Source organism: Macrobrachium rosenbergii, chromosome 49 (assembly GCF_040412425.1).
Source record: "Macrobrachium rosenbergii isolate ZJJX-2024 chromosome 49, ASM4041242v1, whole genome shotgun sequence".
NCBI classification, from domain to species: domain Eukaryota; kingdom Metazoa; phylum Arthropoda; class Malacostraca; order Decapoda; family Palaemonidae; genus Macrobrachium; species Macrobrachium rosenbergii.
The window spans coordinates 26516106-26540268 of record NC_089789.1 but is presented as its reverse complement, the minus strand read 5'-3'; the positions used below and the strand labels follow the sequence as shown (position 1 = coordinate 26540268).

At 37.6% G+C, this 24163-nt stretch overlaps 1 protein-coding gene across 2 annotated transcripts; it reads right to left on the bottom strand.

The window, feature by feature from the left end:
• Positions 1 to 142: 142 nt before the first annotated feature.
• On the bottom strand, positions 143 to 8813 carry LOC136832198 (myb/SANT-like DNA-binding domain-containing protein 3). 2 transcript variants are annotated; one of them, XM_067093011.1, is made up of 3 exons: positions 8623 to 8813; positions 4850 to 5598; positions 143 to 1524 (listed from the first exon to the last, which is right to left on the bottom strand). In XM_067093011.1, the coding sequence occupies exons 2-3, from the start codon at positions 5330 to 5332 to the stop codon at positions 667 to 669; spliced, it is 1341 nt and encodes a 446-aa protein (XP_066949112.1). In that variant the 5' UTR covers positions 5333 to 5598; positions 8623 to 8813; the 3' UTR covers positions 143 to 666. The 2 variants fall into 2 exon arrangements, with proteins under 2 accessions (XP_066949112.1, XP_066949113.1); XM_067093012.1 differs by having other exon boundaries at positions 8640 to 8782.
• Positions 8814 to 24163: the final 15350 nt, after the last annotated feature.

Genomic DNA, 24163 nt, shown 5'->3' with positions numbered 1-24163 from the left:
CAGGAATTTTTGTTTAGGCATTTTTGCTGCTTAATGCTGCAGAAATTCAAGTCATTTCGATATGGCAAGGTTAAGGCATAATACAACATTATTCACGCTCCTTTGGCGGCTTATGGAAAGGGCTAGAAATCAATTAACTTCATTCCATGGTATACTCCCTTTTTATTAGATATCATCATAGCATGCAAATCAATATGCACCATATCTTTAGATTACAATGACTTCTATAAGATTATCTTAAACAATATCCTTTCAAAAGGGCTAACATACTTGGTCTGTATTTGGTGTTAATTGTATGAGAAAAGTTCACAAGAGAAAAGATATGGTGAAGCACTTTATACACAAGTGTTCCTTCATACGCAAACATAATACCATCGTATGGAGATGGACATTTGCCCATGATACGTATATACTGAAAAGACCCCATAAATTCTAAGTATGCAAACCTAAATGCTTAAAGATTACAAGTAAGACTCTGCGCATGAAGGTAACAGAAATCCATGTGACACTGAAGAGTGTTTACTTTGTATGATCACTAGAATATGTTAACTCAAAGTTTGCTGTGCTGTGATACAATCTTTAAAAGATTATCACATTGTCAAGGTACGTTCAAAAATGACTGCGGGTGGGTCAAACTCTTTTGGCCTGACATTCCTTTTCATTTTGCTATGTATCTGCGAAGTGATCATGATTCTTAATTCCGGGAAAAAGCATTTTCATTTTCTCTATTCGCAGCTTGGCTTCTTCCAGTTCGAGCGTTAAACTTTTCATCTTTGCTTCATGTTCACGATCCTTCTGTTCCATTTCTCGTTTGAGGAAGGTGATTTTGATCAGATGTTCCTCTTGAGCCATAGCCAGTATTTTTGTGTGAGTTTCCGGGGAGCAACAGGCCATCTTTGCGTTAAACTCAGGGGAGTGACAACATAGCGGTTTAGAAACCGAGGGCGTGTAGCTCCTGGGAAAGTTTTCCAAGTATAGCCTCTTTGGGGTGGGGGATGCCATCTCTGACCATGTGTCACTGAATGGCCTTTTGTTTTGCAGCTCTTCGGAAGCGTGAAGGTTTTTCAGCGCTGCTGTTGCCTCTAGGGAATTCGTCAGTGTCTCAAAATCATGATTTCTGAGAGAATTTTGTGGGCACTGTTCAAGTTTTCTGCACTGAGTATCCTTTGTGACAGATGACTTCAGGGTAGAGTTCGGCACTGACTGTAGGTTTTGACAGTATATCTCATTAGAATGACTGAGATTTGGGGAAAGGTCTTCGTGGCAGTTATCAGTAACAGATGGTGGGGGACTGACATCAGTTAATGAAGAAAGCGGAGAGGTACTCAGTTTTGAATCATCAGTGGACTCCAAGAGATTCATAGGCAAGGGAGGTTTTGCCGTGGATTCCAGTGTTTCAGGATGGGTCTGAGAAGTGGGACTAATTTTGTTGGGATCTGGTGTTCTTTCAAGGTCTCCTTCGTCATTTTCGGATTTTATATCTGTATCTTCGGTGGTTCCTTCACTAAGGAATACCTGCATCATCTGTGGAATAAAGATCAAAATCAAGATGGTTTTACATTGAAACTATCATCAGTATCATTACCGGCGTTAGCTGTGATTCACTCAAATCGCTCCACATAATTCTCTGCATTCTATATAGCCATAATGAATAACTATTTCATTATTTATCCTTCAGTTAATACAACACTTGGATATAATGAAATGTTTTTTATCTAAAGAACTGTCCAAAAGATATCCCAAGGACTAGCTGAGCATTAATTAAATAATAGTAGTCTTATAACAAAATAACAATAATCTGTTTAATAGGTAAATTAAGCGAGAGATGCAGCAATGATAAGGTAATCTTTATCCTGTCAGCGCTTCTTATTGTAATTTAAAACCTGGTTTTGGAGATGCTACGTAACTATCTTGAAAAAAAAAATTGTTTCCCAGTAGTCAGTACAATAGTACTTAGTAATGAAGGAACTTTTTATATCCAGCAAAGCCTTCAAGACTGACATTTGTCCAGAATAGATATAGGATGTTGATATTTGTCCAGCATAAATGTAGGATGTTGACATTTGTCCAGCATAGATGTAGGATGTTGATATTTGTCCAGCATAGATGTAGGATGTTGATATTTCTCCAGCATAGATGTAGGATGTTAAGTAATTAACCTTCTTTACAATGTAAATGAACAGCAACAGAGAACTGTGGATAGTGGAGTTTCCAGTCAGCCTAGACGTTCTACAGTGTGGGGATTTGAGACCTTCGCTGTATCTCTTCTTTGCTTTGGAGATAAACATCAGTCATTAAATTAGATAAGCTCACACTTTTGCAATTGGTCACTTTCAGCGGATATGATATGGATTGACTGCCGATCACTACAGAGGCCTTGTACAGACTAGCAAGTGGTTCATCTGTTTGCTTACGAGATTCAGTAATTAGCAAAACCAAGATTTCACAGATCAGCTAAGCTCACAAGATCTATCCAGTCCAAGATTTACTGGACACTGGTCACAAAACTGTTGCTGATTTAGAGTCTTTGACAATTTTTGGTGTGCGTTTGATTAAAAGTTTACTTTTAGTTTTCTGTAAAAGAAAACTATTGTGCCGGCTGTGTCTGTCCGTCCACACTTTATTCTGTCCGGACGTTTTCTGTCCGAACTTTTTCTGTCCGCCCTCAGATCTTAAAAAACTACTTGGGCTAGAGGGCTGCAACTTGGTATGTTGACCATCCACCCTACAATCATCAAACATACCAAATTGCAGCCCTCTAGCCTTAGTATTTTTTATTTTATTTAAGGCTAAAGCTAGCCATAATCGTGCTTCTGTTATGCCGAGACCACAGAAAGATAGATCTATTTTCGGTGGCCTTGATTATACGCTGTAGCGGCTGTATAGAAAACTCGATTGCCCCGAAGTGACTTCGGCGCATTTTTTACTTGTTTTTATAGCACATAAAACATGTAAAATATAACGCAATAAGACAGCTACATCTGTGTCTCTAGATGGAGTTGGCAATGAAGAATGATTCAGATTTTTTGTTACCGGAGTTATGTTACCATTTCTAGGTGTCAACAACAACCAGAGAACTCTGTATTGTAAACAAAATCGCTGGAAGCATTGACCTTTTTTTTTATAAGTAAATGGTGTTGTAATTATGGTTTAACCATTGCGATTTAGACTTTTCACGGGGTAAATAAGGTTATCCCTTAACTTAGAGACGCTATTTTACCGTTTAAGTTGAAATAAAAATTTGTTTTAAAATTTCACATTTTCAAGCAGGAAGGGAAAATTGCATACAGAGACAACAAATTTATATATATATATATATATATATATATATATATATATATATATATATATATATGTGTGTGTGTGTGTGTGTGTATACATATATATGCAGGTGTACCACAGGGGAAAATGAAACACTGGGTATAAACCCTGACTGGTTTCACCTTGAGTATTTGTGAGATATATATTCATCAAGTGTTCTGGTGATTTATATATATATATATATATATATATATACATGTGTGTGTGTGTGTGTGTTGTGTGTGTGTGCATGTGTTGTGTGTGTGTATTACATACATCTAAACCGTCACCAGGGTGGCTCTAAAAATTGTCCACCTTACTGATTCTCAGGAAGTTGAAGCTGTTAGCCCCGTACTACTTTTGTACCCTGGTTGCGAGCTGCAATAGCCAGTGACTACCAGGTACATAGGTACAATATTCACTGCTGAGGTCAACTGAGGCACAAGAGTTTCTGTTTAATGGAACACGCCCATCCACTTATGCTCGACTGAGATTTGACCCTGAATCCCTTCGCTTTGCGAACAGGAATGTTATTGATCATACCATGAGACCCATTTTATACATATTTCATCCGTTCCTCATTACCGGGGGTGGTCCCAAAGAAAAAATCAGACGTTTGTTGTTTGTTGCCACATTCATACTTTGAATCCCAGCCCGGGAATATGGGAAACAAGAGGGCACTGCGGTTTTTGAAATTACACAAAAATATATATATATATATATATATATATATATATATATATATATATATATATATATATATATATATATATATATATATATATATAAGCATTAAGCTACAAACGTCTTTAATATCAATTCGGTCTACCTCGAAATAATATATTTTCATGTATGTTACCCGAAGGGAATTTTTTAGTTGATAATAAGTTCGTCGTCTCGTGGGCTCGAACCACGGAAGACGAGAACTCAGGACTACAGTGACGTTTTAAACGACACAGCCTTTGATGGCTGTGTCGTTTAAGACATGTAGTCCTGAGTTCTTGTCTTCCGTGGTTCGAGCCCACGAGATGACGAACTCATTATCAACTAAAAATTCTCTTCTGCAACACATATGAAAAAATATTATTTCCGAGGTAGAGCGAATTGGATATTAAAGGACGTTTGTAGCTTAGCGCTTGTATATGAATCACAGTGATGTGATAAAATTCATATATATATATATATATATATATATATATATATATATATATATATATATATATATATATATATATATATATATAGATAGATAGATAGATAGATAGATAGCTAGATATATCTATCTATATATAAACAATGGATAGATAGATAAGATTGTCTCTCTCTGTCTCTTTATATACTGTATATATGTAGATACACACACACACACACACACACACACATATATATATATATATATATATATATATATATATATATATATATATATATATATATATATATATAGATAGATAGTTTATGACATATAACCTAAAGCAATGGCTATCCCAGTGATCACATAGGCTATCAGTCTTGCATCATCTTATAAAAAATGCAAATGAATTCTCACCTGTTCTGGATTAATAAAAGCAGACGAAGTCTGTCGAACGGTTGGTGACTGGGAGGCGCTAGATGGGAAGCTACTAGAGTCTCGTGCCATAAGGTTGCGAAGATGTCGTCTTTGGTGTCTCAACTGCTGCTGGAGGAGACCCAAGAGCATCTCTGATATTGGGTCGGGATCTGGGGGTGGAATACCATTGGCCATTTCAGCTAAGCGAGCTTCATATCTCCTGGCTTTAGCCTTCATGTTCTTGTAAAGGGTCTGGATCTGTTGCTTAGACCTAGGAGTCGTGGCATTAGAGTTAAAGTGCCTTGTGATTTCATCCCAAAGCTCTGCTTTTCTCGTAACCGTCTGAGAATCGTTTTCTCGGGTGTCTAAAACGCCCATGTGAGTTGCCAACGCACCTAGAAGAAGAGTGCGCTCAGCGGCTGAGGCACTGATGCTTCTGTTCCCGATGCTTCTGGAAAATACCAAGCCGTCCATTGTAACCATGTTATTTAGTCTTCCTTTTCTTTTACGCAATAGTCACGAGAGCAAGTGACGAAGAGAACACAGTAGTTGTGAGAGAAATTCACTTGTTACTGTACTGGCTTTTTACGAGGAGTTTATTCTGATGCAAAACTGTTGTCTTTGGAATTTCTTTCTGTTCCTTCCTTCTATACTAAGTCAGACTTCCTTTCTTTACAGATGTTTGCCTCACGTTTAAGTCAATATCGTTCTTCCTTATTATAGAAATTAACGGAAGCTTACACGCAGACCTGAAATATAAAGGCAAGGAGTATTGTTTAGAATATAAATTTAAATTTTAAATAGAATAATATGAGAATCACTGTGCCACAAACCCACGGATTAATGATAAGTGTAAAATTGTTAAAATGCTTGAAATAATTTCCCAGAAAATCTGCCTAAAGGAATCGTCGAGCCAAGTTCTTGCCAAGTTGAGAAAGGTTGCCCTAATATGCTTGATTCATTTTCCTCAGAAGGATGAATATCTCAGAGAAGAATTCTTCATTTTTCCTCTTTCACTGTTTTCCTTCCTCCGTTCTTCCTTTCTCAGCTGAAATGCGCTGAAGATGGGGACAAGCTCTCATATGAACGGAGGGGAGAGTTTCTTTACACATTTTTAAAACCTAGTCTCTGAGCTTGACTTAGTATGTAAAAACACGCTCTGGAGTGGCGCCCTCTGTGGGGTGATGGGTGTAATGAAAATGTGGTATATATATATATATATATATATATATATATATATATATATATATATATATATATATATATATATATATATATATATATATATATATATATATATATATATACATACATACATACACACACACATATATATATGCATACATATATACGTACATACTTTTCATTGCTGGCCATTCGACCGGCGTAATTAAGCAATGTTGCTTCTGGTCAGTGCTTGGAAAAAAATGTCTGTAGAAAGAAAAAGAGAGAGAAGCGGACGAAGGGATGGAGCAATGAGAACTGCTGAGGTGGGATGATGAAATGAGAGATTAAATGAGGGCAAAAAGGGGATTGTTTGAAGGGCGATCACTACACGAGAGAGTAATGTGTTCAAGTGCATAAGTAGCCAACAAGAGAGAGAGAGAGAGAGAGAGAGAGAGAGAGAGAGAGAGAGAGAGAGAGAGAGAGAGAGAGAGAGAGAGGCAGGGAAATAATGGAAAATAAAAAAGGAGTCAGATTAGATTCCTTAGGTATAAGAATAAGTTATACTCGGAAAAAAAGCTTAAATTGTATATAAGCCTCAGCACAAAAGATGATGCAAGTGAATAGACTCTATAGAAAATGGTGAGGTCAGTACTATAAAGAGTTATTGAATATGGAGATGAAAAGAGCCAGATTTGAATGGTTAACGGTGGAAGAGGTTAGTGTTGTTTTGAAAATGATTGTGGAAGTGGCTGTTGAGGGTGACAGGAGGGGAATTAAGAGTTAAAATGGAAAATCACCAAAAGTCGATGGAATCACACGCGTGGTGCAGTGTCATGGTTCTACACAATGAGACTGCATGAATGATCGATGTTTGCAAAGTATATCGGGATGAGAAAAATGTTGTGAAGGCGGTGAGAAATAACGGTGACAAAGCAACTGTATGCCTGAAAGAAGAGAATTGAATTTAACTGAACTGAATATAGAATTTAAACCAAAGGCCAGGCACTGGGACCAATGAGGTCATTCAGCGCTGAAACGAAAATTGACAGAAAAAGTTTGAAAGGGGTAACAAGAGGAAAACCTCGCAGTTGCACTATGAATCAGTTGTTAGGAGAGGGTGGGAAATAAGATGGAAGAAAGAGAACAAGAACAGAGGTAGAGTAAAAGAAACGAAATGGGTTGCAGCTGGGGGCCGAAGGCACGCTGCAAAGAACCTCAAGTAATGCCTACAGTGCACCGCATGAGGTGCACTGACGGCACTACCCCGCTAAGAGGCTGAAAGGAGAGCGCATTATTAAGTATACCTGGAGGACGATTGTCAAAGTAAGACAGATAAGGAATGAATTGACAGGGTAAGAGCAATTAGGCTTAAGATAAGGAAGAAGGCGTAAGGAATGAGTTTTCTTAATGGAACATCTCTGCGAGGAATTTTAAAGGAAAGAGAAAAAGTTGCATGCGCTGAATATTGATCTATATAAAGCTTACGACGGAACTGACGGCGAAGCAGTTTGTATAGCATTCCGGATGTATGGGATATTTGCTGAGAGGAATTAGAAATGCTTGAGTTTAGAATAAGTGAGAGTGACTAATGTGGTGCAAGAATAGGACTGAGACAATGGTTTGATACGTCTTCTTGGCTGTACTATTTTGTCACAGGTGGAGTAACGATGAGGTTTGAGAAAGGACTTATGATAAATGGTCGAAGCTGTGGGATAAGAAAAGGGATTGTGAATGGAATGTAAAATGGCTGATATTTACTGCTATAGTTTAGTTTGTGATAGTAAGAAGAAGCTGATGAGACACAAATAAGCTTTAGGATAAAACTAAAAGGGAATATTAAGAAGGGCAGTTCCATGAGACTAAATGGAAGCAAGAGAGATGGCGAAATGTGTGATAGTGAAAATGGTAGAAAATGGAAATAGCTGATTTGTATAGGGAGAGCAAATCAGCAGGTGATGGAGAGTTAAGAGGAATGATAAATCCCAGTAAAGGTGAAGCAGTGAAGGAGATAAGTCTCTGGAAAATGTCCAGAGGGGAAAGAAAGTGTTAGTCGAAGCTAAGGTCGGAAAGCAACAAATCATTATCGAAGCATATCTCCTTTGTGGAAAGGGAATGTGGAGGTTAAATGAATATAAAAAAGGTGAAAGTTGCTGAAATTGAATGATTGGGTAGTATATCTGACAAAAAATTTAAAATGTTACGCAAAAAATTATGCGAAAAAGATGTGGCAAAACAGTTAACATTGGTGAAAAGCGAATCAGACTGAAGGTATGACAGGACGATCGGGTGGTGAAAAGTTTGGAATCATTGGAGTTTTGGAAGTTTTGAAATGATGGAAGAGATGTTGGAAGACAGATCTTTGCATTCAGGAAGCATGTGAGTGCATACAAGCCAGCATAAGGCAGTCGAGTCTTCTGAGAAAGTATTGAAAGCGACAGAAATTGCGGCAGTTTTCTGCACTGTTGGTCATCCTCTGTAAACACGTACGAATGTTCGTGCAGTCGGGGCAAATAAATACATCCTCAATCGTAATGACCATCGACAGTAAGAATTTAACTTATATTTTCTTGATATTTACAAGCCAGCCAGTTTCAGCATAAACTCACCTTATATCCTGACTTACTCTGCATGAAAACAGGATATCCCTTGAAGAAACAATTGGAAGTAAATCACCAAAGAAAAAAAAACACTTCCTACGCAGCGTTCGAAGCAAGTCCTGACTGGTGGTGTTATGTCAGTCACTTTCTTCCTGAAGCTTTATTTGGTGGACGTCGGCAGGCAGTATCGAGCTAGCACAGCTTATCTTCGGTTGCTATCTCACCTATCGAACTCCCGCCTCTGATAGTGGGTCGAGATAAGGTAGGGCTGGATACATACAGAAACGATGAAAGGCTACGCGTGTGTGTGTGAGTGAGTGTCTCTCTCTCTCTCTCTCTCTCTCTCTCTCTCTCTCTCTCTCTCTTGAGTCTAATTAATCATTGGTAAAGTAGCATTTACCTCATTTTGCCATTTGTTCATATTCATGTTCTTGAGGGAATACAAACACTCGTACATTGCGATTTGATTTACGTCATGAAAGCGAATATGTATGGCGGTGTTATTAAAATGAGATATTTGGGTTGTGTTGGACACCCAACATCTTTTTTCAATTGCAGAATTGATTGGAGTATCTGTGCTTCTGGGTTATCTCAGGTGTCGCCACTAATTGCCTTGCGTCTGGTAGCGCCCATATAACCGATATTTCCGAATCCTAGACTGCGCCTTAGCTTCTGAACCATGGCCATGCATGGTCTTGGTTTAGGGTCCCTTTGTTAAAAGTTCACTGTCACATGTTCATTTATTTGATTTAATCGTTTATTTGTTATTTACTTCTTCATTACTAGTTCTTTTTTTACGTCTTCTTTTTTTTAAACGATGTATACGCATGTGATAATAATAATAATAATAATAATAATAATAATAATAATAAACTTCCTGACACTCGTGTATGTATATATGTATGTCTGTCTGTCTGTATGTACAGTATGTATGTACTGAGTAAGAGAGAAAACACGGACCCCTGACGTTTTTGCTTTAACGTCTTTTCTCACAACCGCATCTGATTACCATCACTTCCGTCCACACACAAAAAATCCCGAACAAAAACTGGCTTCACAAGTCGGGAGATTACTTATTTCGCAGAAATGATAAGAAAATAAACTTGACCCAAAGTAGAAACTGTGACCTTACCTTGGCGGCATTTCGTTATCTCTCTGGGCACTTGTGAAGATTTATGCACATAAGTGCGCATACAAATATGCATACAAACACACTTGTCCATATGTATGTGCGTGCTCATGTGTTGTTACGTGAGCTGGAGTTTAATAAGGCGAGATGAGGCCTTGAGGTATAGTAAGATTTTCCGTAGGATTGTGACGACCTTGTAGGAGTATCCGGAGACGGCTGACACCGAGTGAAAGGCTTCAAGAATTACAATATTTCTGGGACTAGCTCCTGTGTGGCCCATGTCATTAAATTCTGACCTTAAGTGCTATCCTTGAACTTTGAATATTCTGGATTATCGCAGATCGCCTCGATTCTTTCGGCTAATCTTCTCCTGGTGGTGTTGCAAATGACACGATTCAAAAAGGAAGAAGAAGAAAAAAAGAAGAAAGCGGGAACTGAGTAGTCATTTGTTATGTAGACTCAAGTAAACAAAGCTCCACCGCTATACAAGGGCTCCTGGACTTTTCACTTACACTGCATTATGCAAACGACCTATTTTATTTTCCCTAAAGAATTGTTATTCGTCAGTCTTGTCTTTCTTATTATTAAAAGTGAGAGAAGGGGGAACACATCAACCTCGGCAAAAAATTAATAGGTCAAACCCTTCTGATATTTTTGGGGCGTCTGCGGTCTGTTCTGAGAATTTCTTTATGGCATTTCCTTCTCCAGTTCCTTACTATAAGAGGGAAAAAAGTTTTATGGATCTGCGTAAAAACTTTCAGAAGTAGTGATCTTATTCATATATATCTTAAATGTGTATTTTTTACCTTTAAATATAGTTAGACGGAAACAAACATCAACACGCTCATACCAAAAAAAAAAAAACATTCATACACATACATGTATATGATTTATATATATATATATATATATATATATATATATATATATATATATATATATATATATATATATGTGTGTGTGTGTGTGTGTGTGTGTGTGTGTGTGTGTGTGTGTGTGTGTGTGTGTGTGATTTGTGGTTAGAGCCTAAGCACTAGGAAAAGTATATATCTAAGCCAGAATTTATAACTTCCTATAAAATCAAGGTTAGTATTTGGCTATTTGGCAATTGCATTAATTAAAACACTTAGTGAAACCAAAAAATGCGATGGAACATGAATCTTTATCAAAAAGAGTACAGCAAAATTTGCAAGCGAAAGAGGACGGAATATTACCATCTATATTTTCCACTGATTTCAAAAGCAAACTATGATCAAAAGCTAATGTAGAATATACAACGATATTCAATATTTCATTATAGTCGGAATTCTGCCGTGTGAGTTCGCTCTAAAAGGGTAATAATCACAGTGAAATCTATACTTATAATAACAAAATCAGAGATTTTCTGCTCATTTCAGAGGCACAATAAAGTTATAATAATTCTAAAATGAAAGTAGTCAATAAAGAAATGAACACCAAAATAAAAGTCTGCTTCTTTCGAGAGTTTCGATCAGTGAGCTTCGAAATCAATACCAGAGAAAAAACAATACAACTTATCTATTCAAAACGGGAATTTGAATCCCAGGAAAGAGCACTTACTGATGATGACTTATGCCACAATAACAGTCAGATAGGAATCCGATGTATGTACCATTGATGTCACTATAGATTCCTCTTAGTCAGAAATATATGAACGCAGTATGAGAGTGATACAATTATGGATAACACGTAGATGAACGAGACTCTAATTCACTAGAAGTTCTTGAGGCAACTGCATCCTTTAAATAACGAGGCGAACTATGGTTGCCACATATAATTCAAAGTAAGATTAAGTTCACTTGACCCTCCTTGGAACAACTCCCATTTGAATGAATATAGTTTCTGGAAAAGAACTCGTGACCACTAAAATATACATAAAACGTGAAAGATTGAACCCTGTGTCCTTCAGATTAAAGAAGCAGGCAAGCACGCTTTACAGAGATCTGTCATACAGCTGGAATATAATTCATATTTTAACTGATGCTTTGCCATGACCTACAGCTTCCATGGGGCTGTAACATAAATGAGTAAACAAACAGGTTCTTCTCAGGAGCGACTTTTATAGTGGTTCGGTATCAAATGCTAATTGCTAAGGAATGAGGTGCACTCAGTGATGGTTCTTATAGATAAATAACTACGTATTACTGTAAATGCAAATATGAAAAAAATGAATTCACTCCTGATGAATTACTTGAGTAGACTTTACTCAATAAAATTTATATATTAGAAGCTAGGAATAAGAGGTACATGTGTGGCACATAGAAAAGGAATTCAAGAGATATGGTCTGGACATCTCAGCTGTTTGTAAAATACTGTGCAAATGAATGGGAGGGATATTGGAAAGGGGTAATGCACATATTTCTTGAGGAAGATCAGGTGGAATGTAAAAAAGGAGTAGGTATGACCATAACACCAAATGTAGAAGGATGACTGGAGAGCAACTAACAGTGAATTATTGCTTGCAAGATTTAAGTCAAAACAGTGCAATATGCACAAAAATGAACAATCTGGAAAAAATAAAGAAATACCAAAAAGGAATATGAAAGTTGTTGTTGGTGATACAAAGGCAAAAATTAGTAGGAATAATGAAGGTAAGCAGGATTAAACGGACGAGGAATGTCTGGGAGAGACTGCAAACAAAAATAAGGTGCACTTTATCAGTTTTAGTGCTGATAATAATCTTGTTATTTGAGATACTCCTTTCTAATATGTGGAGATCAAATGTATTTACACTTAGATATCTTAAGATGACAGTCAAAGAAGCCAGACAGATCTCTTAGCCACTAACAAAGAGAGTAAAGTAGTGCTGAGGAATAAGTGCTATATGGCAGTTTTCTTCAGTGGTCGTCACCTTGCCGTTGCCATATCAAAATGAAATTAAAAGCACCGAACAAAAATATTAATAGAGTTTTTTTTTTTTAGGTTCTATACAATACAGTTTCTTGAAGATGAACATCGAGAGACTTTCTCAACTAAATAACAAAATAGATATACAGTTTTAGAAACAATATTTGAGGAGGTGCTGAAAATGAATGAAGATTGGCTAACATCAGGAATGTCTATCAATCTGCTGAAGACTGGCTAACAAAGCAATCCGTTGAAGACTGGCTAACATCAGGAATGTATAGCAATCTGTTGAAGACTGGCTAGCATCAGGAATGCATATCAATCTGCTGAAGATTGGCTAACATCAGGATTGCATATCAACCTGCTGAAGACTGGCTAACATCAGGAATGCATATCAATCTGCTGAAGACTGGCTAACATCAGGAATGTATATCAATCTGCTGAAGACCGGCTAACATCAGGAATGAATATCAATCTGTTGAAGACTGGCTAACATCAGGAATGCATATCAATCTACTGAAGACTGGCTAACATCAGAAATGCATATCAATCTACTGAAGACTGGATAACATCAGGAATGCATATCAATCTACTGAAGACTGGCTAACATCAGGAATGTATATCAATCTGCTGAAGATTGGCTAACATCAGGAATGCATATCAATTTGTTGAAGACTGGCTAACACTGGAATGTATATCAATCTGCTTAAGACTGGCTAACATCAGGAATGTATATCAATCTGCTGAAGATTGGCTAACATAAGGAATGCATATCAATCTGCTGAAGACTGGCTAACATCAGGAATGTATATCAATCTGCTGATGACTGGCTAACATCAGAATGTATATCAATCTGCTGATGACTGGCTAACATCAGGAATGTATATCAATCTGCTGATGACTGGCTAACATCAGGAATGTATATCAATCTGCTGAAGATTGGCTAACATCAGGAATGCATATCAAGAATGCATATCAATCTGCTGAAGACTGGCTAACATCAGGAATGTATATCAATCTGCTGAAGATTGGCTAACATCAGGAATGAATATCAATCTGTTGAAGACTGGCTGACATCAGGAATGAATATCAATCTGTTGAAGACTGGCTGACATCAGGAATGAATATCAATCTGCTGAAGACTGGCTAACATCAGGAATGTATATCAATCTGCTGAAGACTGGCTAACATCAGGAATGTATATCACTCTGCTGAAGACTGGCTAACATCAGGAATGCATATCAATCTGCTGAAGACTGGCTAACATCAGGAATGCATATCAATCTGCTGAAGACTGGCTAACATCAGGAATGTATATCAATCTGCTGAAGACTGGCTAACATCAGGAATGCATATCAATCTGCTGAAGACTGGCTAACATCAGGAATGCATATCAATCTGCTGAAGACTGGCTAACATCAGGAAAATATCAATCTGCTGAAGACTGGCTAACATCAGGAATGTATATCACTCTGCTGAAGACTGGCTAACATCAGGAATGTATATCACTCTGCTGAAGACTGGCTAACATCAGGAATGTATATCACTCTGCTAAAACACGAATTTTGATGAGACATGGAATACCATTCAAATAAACAAAAGCAATAAATCCAGAAAAACGAAAAAGTGGTTATGATGCGGACAAAGCATACATCCAGGGAATGGCGGTGGTGTTAGGGTAATCCAAAGAATTTTATTAATGATAATAAGAAAACGAGGCAAATACCTGCCGAAGGAGGGATGGGTCAGTAACAACACCAGAAAAAGAAGAAAGACCATGCCTGGCAGAACGTTTTTGGGGGCTCATGAATATGGCATACGGAGATTATAATATGATGACTGATGTGACAAATGCTGAAGAAGACATGAATGTACAGATGTGTGAATTCACGGGTTTTTAAGTGGAATCAGTAACAGAGAAATTAAGGTGCTGGGAAAAACTGGGCTTCAATGGAATTACTGGCTTGAGGATCTTAGCTGAAAATGGAATGACAACTCATATGCTGACTAGACTGATTTGTAGAATATGGAATGAAGAAACAAAGCCTGATGAGTGGGAATAATTATTCAGTCACCTGACTAACGGTGGTAATTATAGAGACCAATGGTTACCATAGTCACTCTGAATATATTCAGTTACGCTTTTTCTCACTAGGATAGAGAAAGAAATTGATAAAATGCTTAGAGATGAACAAGCTGGTTTTAGAAAAGGTAGGAGTTGCACAGATCAAATGTGTTAAGACATATTGTGTAGCAGTTTATTGAACTGTAAATAAATCTTTCTATCGTCTTTGTAGATTACGAGAATGAGTTTGCCAGCATCCACAGACTAATGTAATGGAAGACTTGCGTTGTTGTGGCATTTCTTTTGATTCTGTAGAGGTATTTGGAATTACTGTATCTGTGGATGTACAAAATGGAGAATGGAGTTTTGTTAAGTGAATTGGAAGTAAATAGTAGGTGTTCAGTATAAAGTTATGTCACCTATGTTGTTTGCCCTTCTCATAGATTTTATAATGAAAAATGTGACGATAAAAACTTGACAGAATTGGCAGAATACACGGATGATGCTATTTTGATCAGCGAAACACCACGGAATTGACAAAGTGTGCTTAAAATAATAGAACTCATGACAGATCTAGGAACAGAAGTAATGAGGGCAGAGTATGCAAAAAGGGATGAAACAATGCTAGATGGGGAAAGGATTAATGAGACTAAATCTAGTAAATAATTAGGAACAATTCTATACAGTACCAGTTCTCTCGGGCTGAAATTTATTGAAAGAGTAACAAAGACAAATCAAACAAAGGCAGGCTGAATAATATTTGGAAATCAAACAGGCCGAATTCACCCACGAAAGTAAGATTATACATTAGTCTATTACGAACTGTGTTGATAAAATGGATGAGAATCAAAGATCATATCTAAAAGATTTTGTCAAATTGAGATTAAAAGTTTAAGAAGGATAAATAGGAGTCAGCTGGCAGAATAGGAGAAATGCCGCCTTTAGGGGAAACTGCGGAAGTTCCATAATTACGCGATATAATGACGAATGGTAGAGGAGGTGACTTTGACAAGTCCTTCACGCTACTCCAAATAGAATAGTATTTGACAGTGCCAGCTGTGCTCTCTCAGACACCATAAGAGTTGGAAGACCCAAGGCTGTTTGGATGAGAGCTAAGAGAAGAGAGGTTGGAGATGTGTGGATATTTGTGGAAGATAAGGCACAAGAAAGACATAAGTGACCAGATTTCACAGAGGCCCTTTGCGTCTCATGTCATTAGAGAATATGATGATACTGATGTGTGGCACTGATTATCCTTTAAAGAAAAACCAAGGATAACTTTCAATCATGATCACTCTGCCCTCTGAACTTAGTGGCCCCCAGGAATCTTGTACTGATTCCTCAGTTGGGCCTTCAGTCACCTATTAAGACAGCAACAGGAAGATTGCAACGGCAAAGAACCCTGCTTGAAGGTGGAAAACACACAGGGGAAAGTGATGAAGGCCCATACAAACATATATGACTAATGTAAGTGGATGAACAACGGCTTGTATTCAGGACGGTTCAGGCAAGGCTGCAGTCAGTAGTAGTAACAATTAATACAGAATTCAAGTGTACTGCTTAGCTAAAGTTAATTGCTATCGAGGATGCTTGGTCTGAATTACAGCCCTTTAGTACAGGTAAGGTGGCACCCAGGGCATCTGACATTGCCCATTGTTTGTTAGAGGCTGCATTGGGAAGGCACCAAGTTTAATGAAGAAGGGGTCATAGAGGGTCAAACCAGTAAAATGTTGGCGTGCTGTGCCCTTGGACAACTTGCGTCGGATGTCGAGTGAACCAGGGGCGTCATTTCAGATTTTTGTTGGGGGGGGCAAAGATGGTTTGGAGAGCGAAGCGAGCCTAACCATCTGCTTTTTTTTTTTATTTTGAGCTATTTTATGTGCTTTTTGAAGCCACATGAGCAAGGTATTTCAGCAAAATAGGCAGACAAACAAACATTGTGTGTGATTGAGAAATATGGATAGATAGATAGACACAGACAGACAGATAGATAGATAGACAGACAGACAGACAGATAGATAGATAAATAGATAGATAGACATAACTTAATGTGGTGATACATTCGAATTTCGGTATGAATAATGGAAAACCTGCTGTTACTTCTTGGGGCTTGGGGGGTGAGGGGGGCAAGTTGAGGCCTGGGGGGCAACTTGAGTTGCCCCCCAATGACGCCCCCTGGTGCCTGAGTGACAGCTTCACATGAGCTGATCCTTTTGAATTAAAGTTTTAGATTAGCTGTGGTTTCTTGTCTTTTCTCCACGGGGTCCGTAGTCCTGTCAGAAAGAGCCTAATTCAATATTCAAGGCAAGGGATGTCCATCCATGTTAGTCACTAAGAGGTGAAAATAGGTTAGAAAGGCAACAAAAATGATAAGAGAGTTGAAGTCCCCTGACAATTTACCATAATTACAGTCATTAAAAGTCACAACAAATGTTAACGGCAGGAAGAGGGGATAAAGGGATAAGGGAGAAAGCGAGGTCAAAGCAGGTAAGGCGACAGCTTAGATACTGGTCGACTTGATTTCTAGTGTTACATGCTTTCTAGGAAACTAGAGGTAATCATTTCATCCTATAAAGTAGGCTATGTAGAAGACGCTAAGCAGATTGAACTGCGAAATTATTCTCGTGAATGGAGAACCATTATTTAGTAATGGAAGAAATAAGTTTCAAGTATGCAAAGAAGCAAAAAACTTATCTATACATATATATGTATATACATATATGTGTGTATGTATGTATATATACATATATATGTATATATATACATATACATACATATATACATATATATATATACATACATATATATATATATATATATATATATATATATATATATATATATATATATATATATATATAAATTTCTGACTCACATCAGGGAAGAACCCAGGTCTCTCAAGTGAAAGGCAAGGGCCCTACCAACTGATTCACACAAACCATATGAGAACTGGGCACGTTGCTGCTTAACATACCAGCGAGCCTTACCCAACTTCCCGACCCACCAGTGACCCTGTTTTAGCAATATATATATATATATATATATATATATATATATATATATATATATATATATACTGTATATATATATATATATACAATATATATAAATATATATACGAATATACATGTATATACATATAACTATATATATATATACAATCAAAGAAACCATTTACTGTTTTATATATATATGACATATATATATATATATATATATATATATATATATATATATATATATATATATATATATATATATATATATATATATATATATGAATATATATATATATATATAATATATATATATATATATACAATATATATATATATATATATATATATATATATATATATATATATATATATATATATAATGAACATTTTAAGAAGATTTTGAGAATAATAAATTGTTCTTTTGGAAAGTGAATGGGGGTGGACAGGTTAAGCAACGAGGTAAAAACAAATTGCTGCTGTCCGAACAAAAAGTAGCTTTTTGTTAATGAATTAATTTCTTTTGAACAGTTGCTTATATACATACATATATATATATATATATATCTATATATATATTATTTCTGTAATAGATTTATTGTTTTTCCCATTTTTATTTTTCTCATTTATGTTATTATTATCTAAAAAGTTAAGGATATCTTAGTTTAACCAGACCACTGAGCTGATTAACAGCTCTCCTAGGGCTGGCCCGAAGGATTAGATTTGTTTTACGTGGCTAAGAACCAACTGGTTACCTAGCAACGGGACCTACAGCTTATTGTGGCATACGAACCACATTGTGACGAGAAATGAATTTCTATCACCAGAAATAAATTCCTGTACTTCTTCATTACCGGTCGGAGAGTCGAACGCTGGGCCAGCAGCGTGCTAAATCTTCAATATTATTATTTTGTCATTATTTTTCAAGGGGGGTGGGGGGCACGTGCCTAGGTAACCCCCGCCACCCCAACCCTGGATCCGCTAGCGATTGCAAGTGATGTGCTATGGTACGAAGATGAAAGTGTGACTGAGTTGCTGACCAGAATGTTTAAAGAAAACGAAGGAAAGTTCGCAATGGAAGGCTCACTGAGATAACTGTTCCTTTGTGTAAAAAGAAAAGACTTATACAAGGACAAGCATTACTACTGTACTAACATTCTGGTACCCTGTAGGAGGGTATCAATTACAGCGTGCCTCATTCGACACATTTGAGGGCACTCAGTATTCTTCACAACGTCTTATCGGTCAAAGCTCCGCGTCTTTCTGCCTTTTTCTTTACAAGTTACTTCAGTATCACCTTGCCCGAAGTTTCACCTCTTATCTAAGAATAAATCCTTCGGGCGATCCCTATGAGAGACTAGAAATGTGACTCAATGATCTCATCAGACAAATTTATAATGCTTATAAAATATGCCTGGAAAGCATGTAGTAGGAATCTGATGAAGAAGATATGACAGATTACATAAGAACTTACAGCTACAGGAATTTATTTCTGGTGATAGAAATTCATTTCTCTCTATAATTTGGTTCGGATTCCACAATAAGCTGTAGGTCCCGTTGCTAAGTAACCAATTGGTTCTTAGCCACGTAAAATAAGTCTAATCCTTCGGGCCAGCCCTAGGAGAACTGTTAATCAGCTCAGTGAAAGAGCAGCGAGGGCCTAGCCAAAGTGGAGTGTATGTAGAGCAAGTGTTTGTTACAGAGTAGTTAAACAGTTCTGTGAAAAGTTTAGGCATACATAGACCTGGCAAAAGGTTATGGCTGAGATTTATATTGAATGTGTAACTATGTGGAGCGTGAGATGTAGAGAACAATACCCGTAGATGAGTTGTGGGATGGCTCATGTTTGTAGATAATTTAGAAAAATACGCAAATAGTGAGGAACAATTTCAATGACAGGTGGAAGTTTGAAAGTATTTGGAAGCGAAGCCAACTAATAATGAATGTTAGCGAAGCTAAAGTTTTCAATACAAATAGAAGCCAAGGAGACAGGACAGTATACTGTGGCACGGCTGGTGGAAGATTAGAAGTGACTGATTCTTACAGTTATCTGGTAGTCATTGAAAGGCAATGAAAGAGAGGAGAGGTGATTCAGTGAGCAGACGAAGCAAGAAAGAAAGCAGGGTCCAGGATGCAAAAATTGTGATGTGCGAAGTGGCTGCAGAGTCTTCTTCCTTTTATGAAAGTGAAGTGTTGCGTCGAATGTGAATTCACGAGGAAAATTATGGAAGCTCTTGAGATGAATTCTTTGCAAATGATATACAGAGTAAGAAATGTATGGATACAACAAAGATACAAAGATGAGTTGCGTAGTTTAAAAGATAGGCCTAAATGAGAATATTCTAACCTGGTTTCGTCACGTGGAAAGACTGGTGAATGATAGATTTAGAAAAAAAATAGCTTTGTGTGATTCGGCGATCTCGTGAGAGAATTGTGGAGAGATTTGTCGAAGGCTATGGAACAGAGGACTATACTGAAATAGCGATAAGACATTCAAGAGAGTTGTAATATGGGGTAGTGAGCGTTGAAGGGTTGACGTGCTAATGGTGATGAGCCCTCCGCGCAAGCATCTGAAGAGGGTGATCCTGAGGGTTGGGAGGGGGGAGGTTTATGCACGGCTGTCCCTCTTTGATTCTACTAATAAGGATTGCACGTGACAATGATTGTTGTCTTGTTTTTATCTTGAGCCGTCCCCTACTAACGGAAAGAGTTTAACGCTAAATTTATATATATATATATATATATATATATATATATATATATATATATATATATATATACAGTATATATATATATATATATATATATATATATATATATATATATATATATATATTATGTGTTTTGTTTTTCTTTGTCTTGGCTATAATTAGTGACGGAAGTTTGCATAACAAATTCGATTGAGTTGGATATTTTACCATTAATGCCACAGAGCTGTCATTCCTACACTAAAGGCAGATTTGAGACTTTGGTAAATTTAGGTTGTAGTGTAGTTGCTATCCTTAAACTTTAACGGCTAAAATGTTGCCGTTTATTTTCCTACAGAAGTTCTATGATGCAATTCCATCCTGTCTCTAGGATGAAGGCTGTCATTTCGCTTTAAATTGAAGCTCTCACAAAAATATCAGATAACATAAATCTTCTTCCACCTTTCTTCACATTAGAAATGCTGTCATACCCTTTCCAAAGGGAGTAAATATCTAAATTTATATATGGAATGAAACCCCACTGTAACGTATGATGGATGCACAAGCAACTTTTAGCAAGAATTGCTCCAACAGAATAACTTACAGAATTATCCAAGAACGATAAAAGTTGCAGTCACATGAGAAGGTACATTATACGGCTAATAATGTGGTGGAGTCTGCTGAATTTGGCAAATTATAATCTGGCAACGCTGCAAGAGTGAAACACGGAAGAAGACGTGTGAAGTCTCTCACCACCTGGCTTACGATGGTCAGGCACGCTAACCGTTGACGATAGGATACAGATTGAAAACGTTTGACAACTTTCACTAGACCTTACAGATTTGGCAAGACCATCCGAGGTACATGCGCCACACGTTTTGTGGTCAATTGCCAGGTGAGAAAGGGTAGTTTCCGGTCTCCTTGGCAGAGGTATGTTACCTTTGGCAGAGTGGATTTAGTATTATCCAACATTTTCTGGTTTGTACCAGTCTTACTCTGCAGAGAGGTTGACGATGCTAAAATTTTATCATAAGGTCAACCTCTAGACTTGGGTGGAGTGAAATAGCACTAATGACACGTGTCTATGGCTTCAAGTTCATTTGATGGTCTTGATCTGGTTCGAGTAACACGCAGTGGACGTCGATAAGTTTTTTTTTTTTCTCCTGCGGGCCTTTTGGTTTTACATTTAATGAATCTTCGGTTGGGTACACAGCGATGTTTACCACGGCTGTGGTCATTGCCGGGCAAATAGGACATGCATACATCAGTTTGCAGGTAGGTCTAGAAGACATATTCCCATCAGTTGGCAGTCGACATTTGGGTAAACAGCACATTCATTACATCATTCGATAGATGGCAGTAGGGTGAATGTCATACGTCCATCAGATATTAATGTGGGTCTGCTATGCTTTACTAATGGCTAAATCTTGATTCTTTTAGATCTAGTTTTAATTTGTTTCAGTGACCACTTCACTTAATCCCAGTTTGCAGTATTGCTTCTTTTGTCTTTATTTGGGTTCCGGCACGACGGCTATGTTTAAATTTGCTAGCAAATCTGTCTTGTAAAAAGAAAACTGAATTGTTTGATTATACAGTATCTTTTCATAAAATACTTTTGTTATGTTACTGCCATGTCGTCTGCCAATGACTAATTTAATTTAGTAATTTATTCAATATTTTGTCGGTTTACGACTTAATTGTCCATTCATTGCACTTTTGTCTTATTCCGGAGAAAATGTCCTTATTGAGTTGAGATAAACAGCAAACTGTTCACTCACTCACCTGCAGACATTTGGAGAAAGCACCTTCGGATATGACTTGCTCTTAAGAATTACTCAATGTAATTGCAACGGCCGATGGCAACGGCAACCCCAAATGCTCTTTTGTAGCTCAGACCCGAAAGAGAAAGAGGTACAGGAAAGAGAAAGTGGGTGTGGCTAAACCACAAGGAAGCAGTGCATATGCCTACTAAAAAAGGAAGTTTATGAGTCTGAGAAAAAACAGAATCATGAGGAGAATTCCAGAGCCTGGGAGAAGAAGTGAAAAAAGTCTTTGTTAAATGTGGGAGGAGGTGGCTTAAGTGCTGTTACGGGAATCATCAGCCTATAGAAGAGAGAGAGAGGAGGAATAAGGAGTGAGTGTGACTGAACTGCTCTAGATCAATCTTATCAATGAGGGACACAAACGATAAATCGCCATATATGAGCCAAACAAGAGCATGAAATTCAGCACGAAACTTTAACAGTAGTAGCGAGGAAAAGAGCTTTAGGTATGTAAATAATATACCGAAGTTTCTCAGATGCTGATTGAGTAATCTGAAATAATACGAATAGCCAAAATATGGAAAGCATAATTAGGAGAGCAGACGGAGAAAAGTAGAAACTGCGTCTTGGGGGCATCAACTTTGGTCTAGACCTAGGGATGACTTTCTAAACATCGGGAGAACAGTTTAATGTTGAAAGCAAACGACAAAAGATGAACCGGAAGTGAATGTAAAGAAATGTGGGCGGTTGAATCATCGACAAAAACATAAATGGGAGAAGAGGTGGGCTCTAGAAGGTCATTGATAAAGGGTGGGTGGGGAAGACGGAAAAGAAAATACGAGAGACGAGGAAGGGACCCGTAACCAGGAAGTATGGACAGCTGAGCCTTATGCCAGCCTCGGTCAAATGCCTTAGAGGTATCATGAAGCCGCGATGACAAATAATTCTCCGAAGACCCGCAGGGAAGATGGCCGCACGTCACCGAGACCGGAAAGAAGGTCACCAACAGATCCTGTCTCACGGAAGGCATTCTGGTTATCCGAAAGAAGAGAGTTGGATTCAAGGTTCCTTAGAAAGTGAGAGCTGAGCAAAGTTTCAAACGCTTCGGCAAAAGTAAAAGTTAAGCAACAGCGAGCTAGTTTTCCTATATCTCAACTTAGCCGGGGTTTCCCCTACCTTTCTCCCCACTCTCTCTTTCTTTTATGCAGTTATCTGCGGAAATCGTGAAGTAAAGCGTATTAGTTCTAAAAAAAGAAAGTGCATTAGGATTATAAGGAAATGTGACGTCATACTTCCTCAGTCCTTCCTGTTTCTTATAGGCGCATACTTAATCTTTCCAGCCCGCCCCGTCTACCTGAAGGTCAGTGGTCACTTGGCGAGAATTCCCCACAAGAAGAAGCTCAGTGTGCGTCTAGCTTCTGTGAACGAGTGATTTGTCCCTTCGCTTGCTTGAGAAGTAAAGTAGATCTACTCTTCATTCGCTTCATTTTAGTAGAAAACTGTTGAGCTTCACTCTTCCTGAGACTTGTCAGGTAATTTTTATATAATTCTTGGTCTCAGTTTTAATTCATTCTTGTCTCCTTTGCTAAATACACCTTCTCGCTATTTTTATTTCAAAATATTACCTGACAAGTCGTTAAGGAAGGGAAGTATATATAAGTAGATAGTATTTTGCATATAAATTTTTCCATGACGTCACCGTAGTGAACTACTTAGAAATTTTACGTTACTGAGACAAGCGTATTTCTAAGTCGGCAGGCACCCGACGAAGAAAAATTCGAGTGAGTATATGTAACGCGGTCCATTTTTGCTATTTACGATTTTTTTTTTCTGGCGCAACGAGCAACCTTGACATTGCTAAGCAACAAACGTTTCCGGCTGATTGATCAATTAGGAGTTATCTGCCGTTAAGACTGACAGGGTCACTGCCACTGAAGAGATCCTTCGGAGATGTGAGAATCAGACGCCATAAGAGCACGACATTATAGCCAACATAGCAATTAATATTCTCATTGGCTGTACCGAGGTATATCTATCTATTTACT